The following is a 17,056-nucleotide window of genomic DNA, read 5'->3' as shown; positions in this document are numbered from 1 at the left end:
ACACAAATTTGATCCTTCATGCTTTAGACGCTTCAAAGTGCGGTGCAGCAGATGTTGACATTTTCTTGTGTATAATGAACGTATTTGTTCACAGGTACCGGTTCTAAGTTAAGGAAGATACTACTGGGACCAGCTGTAGAAAACTTGCGTGATTAGAAGGTCGAAGCCTTACCGAGATTTCATGCTTTCTCTTGGACTGATAATCTAGATCAAAGGCCGGCAAAGGAAACATGTCGCGTTGGAAGGCCTTTACGGCAGCTCGTCTCGAAGTTTTTTTCAGAATTTAGGATAACTTAATTTAAATCAATCAAGTCTTGATTTGCTTGAAGAATACATTTATTTTCTTTATCAGCCAGGAACTACCGTTAAGAAACTAGAAGAATTAAGGTGAATGTTTCGTAGGAAACAAGCGCAGTCTGAAAAACTTCCGCCAAAAATGCGGCCTTTCTCCAAGCCATGAAAAGGGCTCAGTATCATTCTTACATATAGGACAATGACAAAGAGGTATACCCTCTTTTGCCAGATCCAGAAAATACGGATGGAAGACAGAAACAGATTGTTTTGTCCCGGTAATCAAAAAACACTACAACCTGACCCATATGCTCTTCTAAAATTACTATAGGTATTAGACACCTAATAGTAATGTTTAAAAAATAGCATTTGCTTGGTATATTCTTACAGTTGACCGCACTTTGCACTTATATGTAAATTTTTAAAAACTTTTACCGTGCCGTTTTTTATAAATTTTGTGTAATTTATGGTATTTCCTAAAGGTCAAGTAGAGACAAATTTCAAAGTGGTGGCCTTTATCCAAAACGTTTTCAGAGAATTTATTATTCCATTATTTTTTATGAAAGAAACATCAAACTATTGGTAAACAGTCATAAAACTTAAAATAAAAACAGTCAATATCATTTTTTCTAGGGTGACTCGAGTAAACGGATTTAATCAGACAGAATTCCAACTCGAATATTGAAAAATTATGGTCGAATCCTGCGGGTATGTTTTGAACTTTGCTCACTTCTTTCAAAAATAACCTTGGGGCAGAAGTAAAACCTACCTATATTTCTTCCACAATATGTAATCTAAGAATGAAGGCAAAATAGAGAACTTTTACCGCATGTAACTCAGTATTTTTAAGGATGTGTAACTCTACCCCTTCTGTTTTAGAGGTAAATTCACTTTTAACAGCAGGAAATCGCATATCAAATTTTTTTTCCCCATTTTTGTACAATGAATCAATAACAAGTCTAGAAAGAAGTAAAAACTTACTAGAGAAAAAGGAAAACAAGGAAAAAATATTTGTCCCAGTAGGGCTTGAACCTACGCCCCCCTGAAAATAGCTATCAAAGTAGGTTTATGGTAGGAATTGAATACTCTTCAAAAAGGGCCTAATACCTTAAATGTACAAAGCTCTGTTTGTATGGGACTGACGATGAAATCAGTAAAAATACACCGGTTCTTGACGTCGATCCTGAGTAATAAAACTCCACTCCGGAAAATTACAACATCAGTATTTGCGTTGTATTATACATTTAGAATAGATATACAATACGTGCAAAATACACAAACTTAAAGTCTAGACTATTTTCTGAAGCGTTTGTCATTGATTTGTAGTGAATTATCATAAATAGTCAGCTTTTCAGTTACTAGTTCAAATCTAGTCAAGGTAATACAATTCCCAGATTGTACGTTATATTTCCTGCTACGTTCGACAATATAACAATATTTAAGAAATAATTTATAGCAAAAGACTGAAAAGAGTGTTTAAACACTATTTATGCAAGATGGGCGGTTATACGTTGGGCTTTATTATTTCACGAAGGCGCAGCCTGAGTGAAATTATTTGTACGACGTATAACTGCCCATCTTGCATAAAAAGTGTTAAAACACTCTTTTACTATATATTTGATTCTAATATGCCGTTCATCTAAAACAGAAGATAAAATATAGATGCGCTCTTTGTGTCGCAACTAAAACTTTAAGGTCATCGCACCTTACCGTGACGTCATTCTAACGTAAGAGTGTTTTAACAGAGACAAGCATATTAGAATACCGTTTAATCTATAAAAGAACCGTCGAAAATATAAATTACTGGGTGTAATACCAAAGTGAAAATTGTTTTACTATTTAGGTGGTTGGGGAAAAGATGAAAAGATAGTAAAATATATTGTTTGAATATCATTTTTATCTTAGAAATGTAAATATTAATAATAAACGTCTTTTGATTACCATTCGATATAAGCAACATGTTACTGCTTTCGTGAGACATTATACAAAAACCAACATTTTCATATTTGGCCGCCATATTGATGACGTCATTTCCGATTCCAGTCGCAGTCCCCAGAAGAGATACATGTTTATTTGTTTTTGTCTTAGACCAAGGAATACTTTGGAATATATGGCTATATTTCTCAATTATTTTCGAGCGGAATTACCAGAAGGCAGTGCATTATGAGATTCTAGATACCAGGCAATGCTAGAATTAAACATTCTTTCCAGTGTTTTACACAATCAACGAGGAATTGCAATTGGTTTATAATCACAGTGCTTCGTGATATTTTTTCAAGGTTTTTGTCCTTGTTCAACTTTCACCTTCGGGTCCCCCACCCCCGGCCCCATTAATTTAAATAAAGATCTAAAGGCTTATTTTTGTAGTTTATTTCATGTTACATATTTTCTTATGTGTTGCTTGTTCGTTTTTCTATGTTATTCAGTTGATCGTAGTTGTGTGTTTATCTTTGGTACATGAGTGCGCTATTGTGGTTTACGTTGTAGTGCGACTGTTATTAAAGAACATGGCATTCCCTTGTATAATCGTCCTTGTGCAACTTTCACCTTCGGGTTCCGCCCCCCGGCCCCATTTTGCCCCTCACCATTTCTTTCCCCTCCATCTATATTAAGTATAAATTCATATGTACATGTTGGATGTTTGAAGCAACCCGTCTGAAATATTTTTCCATAACAGCTTCTTTTTGGTGTGGACCTACTATGCAAATGCGTGGCTCTGGGGCTGTGTTGTTGGTGCTTTGTGCTTCCTTACCTATTATCTTTTGGCATGGGAAGTGTCACGTGTACCGAGCGTAACTCTATAGCTAAACTATATATATATATATATAATTTTTCTCAAGCTATCTACTTTTGATTACTATAAAACGTGTATAATGAATTTTCCTTAAGCTGCCTTGCTTCTGATTGGTTTGACCAATGATTTGTAAATGATTATTTGAAACATAAATTAACTAAAAATCAAGCAGATAATCAATTTACTATGCGGTCCTTATTGTACACAAGCTGGTTTCAAACAACCTAAATTTATGATCTTTAACCAGCTGTTTCAAACCGTACGTTTCAACAACTTGTCACGAACAACTCGACCTAGAATGAGTATATGGACTGGAAACCCCACACGTATGAACATACGCTGCAAGGATGAGGGACTGACCTTTCCACAACCCACCTAGGCTTAAAACTAATTCAACCCAAATGTCTCAAACACCTAACAATTTTGTCCTAAACCACTGTTTTAACCCTTGTCTCAAACTATGTCTTAAACCTTGTCTCAGACCTACCAAGGTTCAGCACTATAACCTTAAACCATCAGCTTATAGTGCGACCCGGACCAATAAAATAATATAGCTATCAAGAGGACCCAGCAAGGACGAGCCTTAGCTGCAAATATGAGGGTGCCTCACCTACATTATTTATTACCAAAGTCCCAGTTATAATTATGGCTTATTTATTATAAATTATTTCTCCAGTTTCTCTTCGATGTGCACTCTTCGAGCTCCCAGGACGATCTGCCCAAACTGGATGCGCAGTGTGTATTTATATGGCCGTATGACGTCACTCGCCTACGGAAATACCTCTGACTATTACATAGACCACTGTATATTAATACAATTTATCGAAATGCACTTAAAGCGCGAAAGGACCAATTTCGCGACAGAAGCTTCTTTCCAGGAATCTGTAAAATGTCTTGTTTTCCAAAACAAAAGTTGATAACTGATTTAAACTGGCCCAGGTACAGTATCATAAAATGTCGCAAGAATGTCAAGCATTTCTGTAGGCGAAAATGTTTTATAATAATATTCATCAGAATTTAAATAAAGATCTAAAGGCTTATTTTTGTAGTTTATTTCATGTTACACGTTTGTTTGTTTGTTTGTTTTGGGTTGACCGCCGTTTTTCAACAGTGTTTCAGTCATGTAACGGTGGGAAGTTAACCTAACCAGTGTTCCTGGATTCTATACCTGTACTAACCTGTTTTCCGCAAGTAACTGCCATAGAAACGCTGATCATACTTGTTTGACCAACAGTTTTTGGAAAAACTGTTACCAATGTACATTTGTATCTGCCATACTTTCTGTTGTAGAGGCAGTAGACTGATCTGACTTAAATAACCAAATTTGACGTTTTTTCCTTTACAACTATTATATATTATGGTTCCTGCAAATTGATATTTGATGTTTCTGACACAGGTTTGACAATCTTGAAACATATTTGCCATCTTAATATAATATACCACTTAAACTCTTCTACCATGCTTATTTAAAGGATAACCTTGAATTCCGTGCTTTTTCAATATAAAATAATTTAAACCTTAATAAATAAAAGTGTACTTGAAACGTAAGAGATAAACGAACTTTTGATTGACATAAATACTCCGGTTCAAGTGTTATTAAAGACGTCATTGCATATAAATAAATAGGTGTTTTTGATATTTGTTTTTTTTTTTTATAAATTGACTAAGTTGCCTTTCCGATGAAGTTACCTATTATGAATATTTGTTTATCAAAATGTGGTGCAGATTTTTGAAGTTTCAACCATGTACAAATATTTAGAAGCAAGCGCTTGCGTTGACTACCCGCTTAACAGAAAAAGCGCATGTCAAAAACTTCGTAACAAATCAAACTTTAAAGAAATTACCAGGACTTTGATGTTTAAGATGATTGTCGTTAATTTACATACACCTTACATTGTATTGTTAAATCAACAATATAATATTTACATTTTTTTCCGCGAATTGAACCCATAACACATGCAATGGTGACAAAAGCAACATATAAGCAGAATCAATGCCCACGTATAACAAATAAACAAATTCGAACAAAGTTCGCATGCGCTGACTGACAGCACTGGCGCCAGACCAGAAAGAAAATGCCTCTGTACATGTTATACCCTACCCCTAGGTATTCTTCAAGAACCATGGTCATGAAGGGGAAAATATACTAACCCGTTTCAATCCCGCATTTCATACCTAAAGCACGCAGTTCCGTAAATGTGTATTATGGATATCAAACAAGTGGTAATTTATCTTCAATTTTGTACCGGTCACATTTCTTCAATACTTCTTATCTTACACAAACAGCGCGTAGTTTATAGTTTTTTCAACGTTACAAAAAAAAACAAACTTGCTTGACCTTCCCTGGTGAAGTTCCGTTCTAGATTACAAAACCATTCTGATTGGCTGTTGTGAAAATGTATGTCAGTTGTCATTTTACTACACGTGTTCGCTTATATGTGAAAATGCAGCATAAATGTGCAAAATGAATAAAATAAGCAGAACAGATGTAGACCTCAATGTATGATTTCAAATTAAAAATCATATACAACATGAATTTCATTCATCATTTCGAGTTTTAGTGTAAAATTTTGATTTTTTTAAATTCTGTTTTTGTCTGTTTACGTTCCGCCTAACATGTGCACACTGCCGTGACCTCTAGACCAGATGTTCATTAGGGAAGGTCAGGCAAGTTTTTTCTGTAACGTTGACGAAAGCATAAAATATGTTGATAATCTCAGCAATATGGAATATTGAGACAATGTGACTGGTGCACGTTGGAAGATAAATTATCGCTTGTTCAATATACTAGGTACCTATTCACCGAACTGCACGTTTAACTTGAGAAATGTACGATTGAAACGGGTTAGTGTATTTTCCCGTTCATGACCATGATCCTTATAGAATACCTAGGGGTAAGGTATAACATGTACAGAAGTATTTTCTTTCTGTTCTGGTGCCAGTGACTGACAGTGTAAAAGTCAGAGCCATTAAGAGACATACACAATACAAGCAAAGGATAATGTTCAGAGAAGCTATGACTCACCTGGATTTAATAATTGTCATGGAGCCAAAATTCCAGCTATTAACAATAAAATTGAAATTGATTGCTGCTTAATATTAAATATGTAGTAAGGTTCCGCTTAAGCCGGTGCTAGGGGGCTTTAGATGTGTTGCACATTTCATCACCGTTCAAAAACAGGCTCAATCTAACAGAGTTTGATATTATTCCATTTGTTGTTTCCAAAGGATCTTTACAAATTTTATCATTTGAAAAGAGACAGTTCTTAAGATTAATGTTAAATGTGTGTGATAGCCGCTTCCTTGACATCTTATCTGTACTCGTTCCTAAGTAAGGGACTTTGGTTACATTCGCTCTCTGCGGATCTGGAACCCGTTACATAGGACCTAAGTGAGAGACGCTATAATCCTACACCACTGTGCCGCCCTATCATGTTTTGTTATTGCTTTATCTTTATCATATTGCAAACAACTTAAATAATGAATATTCTTTGACGGTATGATACTACTGAAGTTTGATATCTTTTGTAAGGATTTCTTAGTGGTCATTCCGACTACTACACGCATGTGACAGGAAACTACCAAGAGAAGCATATGTTCGGATTCGACCTTATGGAGAATGACCGACCAGCAAACATATCGAAATACAATGGTACTTACTCAACATATTTATTTGGCTCAAAAGTAAAAGACATCATAAATGGACATGACCTTGAAAAGGTAAGAAACAATAGTTTTCCGTACAAGATCTAAAATTCTGGTTCCAGTCCTTTATAAGTGACCCCCAGAAATCGTATTTTGTTTATTTGTTTCGAGTTTAACGCCGCCTTTTTCAACATTATTTCAGTTATGTAACAGCGGACAGTTAACCTAACAAGTGTTCCAGGATTCATTACCAGTACAAACCTGTTCTCCGCAAGTTACTACCAACTTCCCCACATGAAACAGGGACAGAGGACGTATGATTTATGACAATGTATTTTATCAAATCGTCACAAAGAACATACAGCCCGCCCGAGGATCGAACTTGGCCTGCAAACCGTAGAACGGCGCTTTCCCTATTAAGCTACGCGAGCGGGACCCAGAAATCTTGTAAACAACTCTGATAATGTCATGATACGCAGTTTATAGATGATTATGCTAAGCAATGGTATCTGTTAGAATAGTCACAGCTAAATTATTAAAATGCAAAGGCGTTTTAAGAAAGCAACATTTCTCTTGCCGTAACAACGTTGATTAAAATTTGTTATATTTTTATTATTCTCATTATTATTCTATTTCAATAAATAAAAAGTCATACATAGGTTGTTGAGTGTACTTTCGTGCTTTGCAAATGTGTACAATCCCGGAAGTATTTCATACATGCACAATTTTTGGATATAAATATCCAGTGATACAGACGGATAGAAAACCTGGTGACTTGACTGAAAATTACTCTTAAATTTACAGTTTCCGGTGATGGAATATGTAGTCGAAATTATCCTGGCCAAAAAAAAAATCCAAAGGCATTCTTTTCCAACTTTTACTACGAGTACGGTATCAAGTAACCGGAGAACTTTATCCGTTAAAGTCATAACTCTCGTGGTTCTTACGCTATTTGATAAGGCTGATTCACTAAAATTAGTCGTTATTTATTCAAAAATACCCTGGTCACAAGAACGCTCCGTACCAGTAGGTTTTTAGTCGAATTTTGGAGAACTAGTACGGCGTCCGTACTGACATCGTTGACTCGTTCGAGCGTCGTAAGGATTTTTTTGAACTGGTGGAGGACTCGGTGAAAATGTTTCAGCGAGCTCCCGAGTTCTCTACGAGCTCGTAGAGATTTTCGCAGTCGGGAACAACTCACAAGAGCCCCGTACGGGTCTCTATGTTTGTTTTCGCAAATCTATTTTTATTTGAACCAACCAGACGACTCGTTTCAACAAGCATTTGGCTGAACCATCAAAATAGCGTCGATTGTCAAAGGGTGAGAAAAATGTGCAGCCATTCCGAGGCTCCAACCCGGGACCCCTCGCTTACAGAGCGAGTGCTCTACCGATTGCGCTAACCGGCTCTCTGACAACTTACATTACCAAGTTCGTACCGTGACATGATTTCTCTCAAAACAAGAGGACGTAGTCGCGTTGTGGTCGTCATAAGAGTTGTAAATTATATGAAAACCCCAGGCTAAATATAGATTTTTAAACTTCTACTTTAACTTTCAAAATGTTGAAAGCAAGGCTCTGATTGGCTAGCGAAAGGGTAGTCAGAACGAGGCTATCGATAGCACGTCTTCAGTTCGTAAGGGTAGCGTAATTGGAGATTTCCTTTAGTCAGACTGCGCTAAACTTCTTCGATTCTTTAGTCAGATTGCGCTACATTTATTCGATGAATGGAAACGCCAGAAAAGTGTATGTCCTAAAGATGATCAGACCAAACTGTTTGTTTAATAACATATTTGGCCAGATATGATGATTAACACATTATCTGTAAATAAATTTCTTTTGTAGTGCAATGTCGTCTTTGATGAAATTAAAAGTTGTACAGCGCAAACAATAAAGCAAGGCGAAATGCATTGCGAATTCGTATTATAGTGTAAGAATTAATTATTAAATCGAATCACTTGCTATGCCGTTGGTATACCTTCTGTCAAGAATAATATGTTTCCATTAAAACGAAGTTATGCTATGCAAAATTCAGCTTATCTATAACGCAAACAAATAATAATAAAAAACGTAGTGGGACAACAGCTCCGAGTCATCAGTAGCCAAACATAACTGGTGATCAGTATATAAAACGAGTAATGATGCGAATAAACCCTCACACCGCACCAAAAATATTATTGAAATACAGGAGAGTGCAAATAAAAGGTATTCTTTATCTGTTTTATCTATTCAGTCGTTCTCGTTCGTTTGCAACACGTGACCGTACAATATATTACTTTACTGGACGCACGTGCGTACAAAAACCCTGTATTTTTTGGTTCAAAAAGTCCCATGTTAAACATACGATAAAGCCCGAAACGCGTGAAAATGTTCCGAATGTAAATTGGGTGAAGTAGGCGTTCTATATACAAAGATTGATTATGCGTGTTGAAATCAGGAAGGCAGAAATACAATATTCAGTGAATCATTTTTAACTTTAATTAAAATAAAATAGATATAGAATAAAAATGGTATTTAACATTGAACTGTACTATACGAGATATATTTGGACTCGTATCCAGCTGGGAAAACCATATTGGACTCGCCTAGCGGCTCGTCTAATATGTTTTTCTCAGCTTGGTACTTGTCCAAATATATCTCCGTACTGTATAAAACAATGTTAAATAATCTAATATTTCTGTAAGATGAATCCACAACACACGTAATAGAAACAAAGTCATGAGCAGTCCTTTTAACAATCTGTAGGAAGGAAAGATAGAGAGCCTTATACGCATGTATACAATGCATTTACATAAGGGAGAAGGATAAATCAAATATCATTTAAAGCTTGATGCTAGGTAAAAGATTATCAAAATATATCAGACTAAATGGACCATCATCAAAACTTGTCATCATCGTATCATATTTTTCTATTATTTATTTGAGTATTTAAATGTGAAGCATGTTCCATAGCCTTCTGTATTACATTTTTAATTGAAAGTTGTTGCTTTGAGAATTAACAAGATAGCGTATAGAATACAAAATATTCCCCCTTAACTATTTTATATTTAGTACAACTTCGTATGTAAATTTCTAAAAATTAAAAACCGCTTTGTCCAGTATTTTCATTTTCAAACAAAATCTGAAAAAAGTAGATCCCTCGAAAGAACCGAGAACAAGACAAACAGCGAAAATTGACGACTCGATTTGATTGAATCTGTACATGAGCAGTAGTGGAAAATGCAACACTGCCCACGGCCTCTAGCACCGGCTTAAGCAGTATTCAATCTCTAAATCTAAATGAATTGAAATCAATGATCCCGAAGGACCAGAAAATATAACAACACTAAGATGAAGTCGGGGATACTTTTTAAGGCCGCCAAACAGCACTTAACACCCGCTGTTGTAAATGAAATCTGGAAAGTAGTTCTCTTGGAAGCACTGAGAACAAGGCAAAGCAAGGCAAGGCAAGGCAAGCCTCTTTCGAAGCCATTTAAGTGTATACCCTGAACGCATTTCTGGTTAAAATAATGCAGTTAATAAAATATTGGTCTGTAGATAATCAAGATTGCTACCGTCTACTATCAAGACGACACAGTGGTCCGTGTCGATATAGCTTCAGTGCAAAATGTGGTGGCAACGTTTGAAATTATTCAATTTGATAGACGAACAGACAGACGGACTAAAAAGCACAATACTATAGTCCCCAAAACTGGTTTTCAAATACGCACGATACGAGTTTTAATTTCTACATATTACTACACGTAATTTGTTTTCAGCTTTTTCGTATTTAGAGCCGTATTTTACAAAAATTATATAGACATACAGACCCTGTTCATGCTATATTAACATTTGACTGCAATGTGTGACTTATACATTTAAGCTAGAGGTCTGTATATGACACATCGTCTTATAATGGGTAAAATCCCGTCATGGATTGTGAGTTACAGGCCGGACTGGAAGAAGCCATGACCTTTGCCATCTAAATGTGACCATCAACGTTTAAGTTAGTTGAGACACGTCGTCTTATCATGCGGTACATTTGTGCCAAGTAAAAGTAAAATCAATTGACGAATGCCAAGTAAAATTCCTTGATGTCCGGTTCAGAACTATGTCATGCTTCAAAAGATTACAATTTAACTTGGCTTAAATGTTCCCCTTCTTCAGAAGACATGTCATGCGTAACACCGTATCACGATTGTATAGTATAGTAGACGGGATTCAGATTGAATGCGTTAACTGAAAAAAGGTGTTGATTGAAAAAAACAAAGAACGGAAATTAGCATATTCAATGTATAAATACTTTAGAAACATGTAGATATGCTTCAATAAAATACAATTATAAAATTCCTATTATAGCCGATGTTCATCTACATATCATATCAAGCTGTCCATGCACCATTGCAAGTTCCAGAAAAATACGTAAAACAGTATAGCCATATTAAGGATACAAACAGGAGGCAGTATGCAGGTAAACTGAATAGCTTTATTTAAGCTGTTTATATTCATTTAGACTTAACGTCGCGTCAAAATGTAAATCTATCATGTGGTTTTTATATGCATAGTGCAGTTTTTGATTACTGCATTGTTTTACAAAAAATACTGACGACATTACACATCACCGACTGCAAACCTGATTTAATCATTATCGGTATCAGTAATCGGCTGTAAAATCATCATGATTTATCAGTAATCGGTCACTTTTGACTACATGTTATAAGAATGTATACTGTTTACTAACAATGAAGTACTTTAGTAATATATTGTTAGATTATGAATTCCTTCAAAATAGAAAAAGTAGATCTTTCACAGGTCGCCCATCAAGACGAAAATGAAAATGTTGCAGGCTCGGTTAAGGTTAACCAGTTCATTTGGAAATACATGCTCCTTGTCACGGACTCTAGTCCTCGATTGAAAAATGCTCAATATTTGCACATGTTAAAAGTATGAAATTACAACTTAAGACATCCGCAGATGTAGTCTCACAGTGTGCAAAATGTTCTATGTGTGTGTGTGTGTGTGTGCGTACGTGTGTGTGTGTGTGAGGCTTCTGGTAGAGCTGATATAGTGAATCTGTTTGTGTCACGAAGTGAAAAGGAGAAGTAGCTTCATTTCTATTCTGTAAACTGTTAGATATTTTATAACTAATGGCCGAACAAAGACAAAGCCAGCAACAAATATAAGCCAGAAGTTTATATATATGGATTTAGCAATGTGCTGCGATATAATACAATTTTAATTAAATGATTTAAAGACACTAGTATAAACATAAATTTTACAAACGGTTTAAGATGTCTCAGAATAGCCAATATGTAGCCAAAATTGAACATTAATAGAATTTTGTCAATTTAGTAACCTGTTAGCAAAACGTAATTAAAATAACGAGTCACATAAATTTTACAATATTTAAGTAATCTACTCTCAACCTTTAATGTTATAATCATGTCAGTCATTATTTCGTAAACTTTAATCAAAATTGTTTAAATACTATCATGATTACTCTTATAACAAACTTGATTGCTTTGATACAAAGGAATACTTACAACCTATTTTAAAGTGTTCTAAGAAATGTACAATTTTTAAAAAAATGGCCCGGAATCAGTCATACTATACGTTTTAATTTCTAATAAAATAAACTCTGCAAAACATTAGCAAGCCTGGATATCATCCCATACTCCATTACTGTCGACGAAATTTTAAAGATAATTTACTACAATGTTCAGCTTTGATTTTCAATATCGAAGTATCCGCCCCGGTCTTTAAGCAATATGCACACTCATAGTTTATGTTTGTTTTGCTATTGTAATATTTTTTTTGGAAATTTATATTTTTACTAAGAGCTGCCTTATGAAAACTATAAACATTTTGTTAAAGTTTGTAAGTTTAAGTGTTATTTTTTCTAAATTATAATAGGAATGGTGTCATGTATGGATGAGTCCATAGGTGAGATAGTGGATACTATGAAGAAGCGTGGGATGTGGGAAAACACACTGTTTATCTTTACCACAGGTATTATATGTATAAAAAAAGAAAACAAACAAAAATGTTTAGTAAATCCGTGTAAGTTCCTTAGTGGTGTTTTAGTTATTGGCCGTTCATAGGCGGTGTCCAACTGTGTTTGTCTATTTCTTTGTTTTGTCATTATGTGTTTGCTTTGTGTTTGTGCGTGCGTGCATATGCGTGTGCAAGCTTTGGTGCTGTGAGTTGCGTTTTGAGAACGTGGTTTTACCTATTGGAATTCCTACTTGGTTTTGAAGATACTACTTTTCAAAAGTACTGAATGCATCCAAACACGTTTGGTTGTGTCCTATGCAAGAGTGAAATTCTCCTGTGAAAAAGCATGTCCCTCATAAAAATATGAAGTGTGACTGATGATCTACTTATTAATAATTTTATATAATCGATTGTATGATAAGAACCAATCGTCTACGATTGTGTTGAACTTCTGACTTTACAATCTGCCTCAATGATTTATTGTGTAAAAGTCTGCCTGGTTCTAAAATGGCCTATATATATTTTATTGTGTAAAGGTCTGCCTAGCAGTCAAGTGGTTTAGGTAGGTATTTATTTTGTCCGTCTATTTCTCCTAAAAGTGACCTCAGTCATTTTCATTTATTTTACGAGGGCCAATCTAAACACAATGACAATCGTGCGTTTCCTTAGACATTTGACACGCAAGTAACTGGCAGTGACATCAAAGAATATGAATACATCAGGTACACGGTGACCGAAAAGGCCTCTTTTCTTGGCATGTCACCGGTGAGAACTCATGAGATTCTCACAAGGCACTTGGGTTTAAGAAATGTTTGTGCTCAATTGGTGCCTCACATATTTGCCGAGGGAAATAGCAACAGGACAAAATGTGCTAAGAAAACGCTGAAATTTGTGGTTGAACTGGGGCTGCTTGCGAAAAGTTTAGAGGCATGCGTTCATTGTTCAGACCCGCTGTTCCTGTCAGGTGTTTTCAAGGAAACGTATTTTCGACATGGTTCACTGTTGTACATACAAGAAGTCTAGATTGTAGAATTTCGGCGGCAAATTGGAGTCATTCTTATTTGATGAAAGTTTGTCCCTCTCAATTCTACTCCAAACCGAAGTATGATATTCCAGTGCTGAATATATCAGAAAAGAGATACCACTATGGTTTCATCTCATGCATTTCGGTGTTTTAAAATTTACTAAAGACGGACAAAACTAAGAAATAAATAGAAGAGCCATTTACTTTGAACTGTTTCAAGCAGTGGTTTGCTCCTGAATAAAATAATTGCTTGGAGTTCAGATGCGAAGCAATTACATCATGAGGGCGCAGCCAACGATAAATCACTGTTTTGGATATATTATTTCTAAACTGAAATCTCAGGTACACGGTGACCGAAAAGGCCTCTTTTCTTGGCGTGTCGCCGGTGAGAAATCATGAGATTCTCACCAGGCACTTGGGTTTAAGAAATGTTTGTGCTCGATGGGTGCCTCACATGTTTGCCGAGGGGAAAAAACAATAGGACCAAATGTGCTAAGGAAACACTGAAAACGTTCTCTAACAGTTGCTGTGGAAGGATTACCGTAGACAAGTATTTGCAAAAAAGCACTTAACATTTCAAGAGGTTTTGTACTCATCTTTTACTCAATTGTAACATTTCCCACACCGTCATTAGTCTAGCACTTGAAAAATGTAAAGACAAAGAAGGACAGGTCTTTGCGGCTTCCAGTTGATCCGTGACAACGCTGTGACTTACATAAGTGTCATTATTTCAGGTGACTCGTGGGTTTCCTACGAAAATTTCGAAGTATAAAATAAAACGGTATGGTAGGGCCATGAAATACATTGATTTTTTTCACTATTTGAAATACATTGATTTTTTCGCTATTTTTCCCCATCCTACTACGGATATCTATTTATTCAAGCATTTTTCCAAATGAAATAATTTACAAAACGCTATAACATTGAATTTGGCTATATTCTTGAGTTTGAAAAAAAAAATGTTATAACGTTAATTCTAATGCGATTATGATAGAAAAGCGGCGATTTCCCTTGAATAATGCATGTGTCGCCAAGGGGGCGCTCCTCAACGAAAATGTGAACTCGGAACGTTTTTATTTTTCTCCAAGTGAAAGACAGGAGATGTCAGAACATACAGACCGAATATTAGTCTTATATCTCATGCTTCGATATTTTCGTAGGAAATCCACGAGCCACCTTAAATAATGGCACTTATTTAGTCACAGCGTTGTCACGGATCAACTGGAAGCCGCAGTGACCTGTCCTTAGACGAAGGTCTTTGTCTATACATTTTTCAAGTGCTAGAATTATGACGGTGTGGGAAATGTTTCAATTGAGTAAAAGATGAGTACCAAACCTCTTGAAATGATTAGTGCTTTTTTGCAAATACTTGTCTACGGTAATCCTTCCACAGCACAGTTTTGTCTGTTTTGCTTACAAAGGGTTGTAAGAAACTGTGATATTGTGCATGATCGCCAGAATGCTGAAAACAAAGTATTTTACTGGTATTTAGTGTTAAAGTGTATTTTGATGCAGATGCGAATTAATTCGGATATTTCCAGACTGCAATACTTCTTAACGAAGATTGATTCACTGCAGACCTGGCGCGTCTGTATAAATTACAGCCTCCAGTATAAACCGGATTTAAGCAATGCGAATGAAAAGAATCTTTAATGTATATATTTTGTGACCATGTTAATACTAACCATAACCTTTAGTCAGTATATTATATATATTATACACTAAATGCATGCTGTCATGCAACAATGTGCGTATTTTTGCCATGCGCTCCGATTGATAATCACTTAAGGACATGCGCAGTAGACCGCTCCAGCTCTAGCAGTCTGCAATGAGCAACATCACTTAAAAATATTCGTGACAATGAGCGAAAAGTGAACAGATGTTGCGATAGGCAAACATCAAATTTGGATTTTACATTTATGCGTTTTGATGCGCGGTGTCAGATTTTTCTGTTGATTTTCTTTCAACATTTTGCATATCACGGCTCAAAAATGTACCATAAGGCCTCACCAAATTAAAATGTTGTTCATCGGATTTGCCGCTCGTATATTTTCACAAACGCAAAAAACAAACTTTTTTTGTTTGTTTTTGGCTTGCGCTCGCTCCATTGAAAAAATCAAGCTAAAACTTGTTTGTTTTACGGACGTAACAGCGTACAAATGCTTATAATAGGCATTTCCTACCTTCTCCGATGCCGATACGAACTCTGATTACGACGCTTATGTAGGGGTTTTCTCAAACGTTTTATTTATAATTATCATAGGAAAATCCAAGGGCGTATACATACATATACATCTAGTCAGTTGTTTGCTTTTATTCAGTCAGTGTAAGAGAGCAATAAAAATTCATACATTACAGAATAAGTTCTAACTGTTTACGTCTGCAAACAAGTGCACCATATGTGTTTGCAATAAATGACAACAACTGTCTTGGATAGCGCCATAACGAACCTATTACTTTGTACATTTTAACTCGGCAATATCTAGAATGTTCTACAGAAACTCTGTACTTTCTAATGCGTTGGTTATGTTTAACACATTTTCTGCGTTCATGGCCTCTCTTCCTCGCAAGCTGTGTAGCCCTATATGGTGTTATAAGAGAGACTCTGTTTGAGTAAATTTTGTCACCAAGAAGAACGCATTGTTCTGGAAAAAGAAGGTGTGTCCCAATTTGACGCATGAGCCCAAATTGTTGCGCGTCATTCTGATGCCCTAAAGAGACCCACTTTCAATAAACCGGATGACTCCATACACATCTACTACAACCTATGTATGTACGAGTATACAGTGATATCCCCGATGACCAGAAGAGTATTCCTCTTGCGGCTCTGTCTCTGGTCTCTGAATTTCATGGGATGTACCGTCAATGGCACCAACGGCACCAGGTAATTTAGATCACACACCACGCATCGCCTGCCACTCATCAATACTTGGCCAATCAACAAGATGTCTTAACTTTTCAAAGAGTATCGGGATAAGTCGCCGGATTTCTAGACTCACTGTCGATTTACTGATGTTAAACAAAATGTGATTAGTAGGATATGTCCTCAGCCACATAGCAAAGAAAAGAGCTCTATTTTCAATCGATAAAGCATGTTCCCTATCATCATTTATTGAAAGTAAGTTCTCCAATTCCGGAAAGGTCTCCGGTGTCTCGCCAGTTATTTGGTAAAACTGATATCTGTTGTTCGAAAATATTTGGAAGACATCCCTACCTTCATATGTATTAGTGTCTTGTCTTCAAGTAACAATGCCACAAACTCACGCCGCTGTCTTCTATTCATTACAACTGTAAAAGTATATGTCAATAGTAATACGTCTTTGCATCCGT

At 35.9% G+C, this 17,056-nt stretch overlaps 1 protein-coding gene across 1 annotated transcript in view; it reads left to right on the top strand.

Moving 5' to 3' along the window:
• Window positions 1-17,056, top strand: part of LOC123565016 (arylsulfatase J-like) — a 60,625-nt gene that overhangs the window by 25,025 nt on the left and 18,544 nt on the right. The window contains exons 3-5 of the mRNA XM_053541064.1: window positions 6,618-6,805; window positions 11,068-11,179; window positions 12,622-12,717. Of these exons, the coding sequence (XP_053397039.1) occupies window positions 6,618-6,805; window positions 11,068-11,179; window positions 12,622-12,717 (396 nt within the window). The remainder of the gene's footprint in view (window positions 1-6,617; window positions 6,806-11,067; window positions 11,180-12,621; window positions 12,718-17,056) is intronic.

The sequence above is a fragment of the Mercenaria mercenaria genome, chromosome 4, assembly GCF_021730395.1.
Source record: "Mercenaria mercenaria strain notata chromosome 4, MADL_Memer_1, whole genome shotgun sequence".
NCBI lineage: Eukaryota > Metazoa > Mollusca > Bivalvia > Venerida > Veneridae > Mercenaria > Mercenaria mercenaria.
The sequence above is the reverse complement of the archived record's forward strand: the minus strand, read 5'-3'. Positions and strand labels throughout refer to the sequence as shown.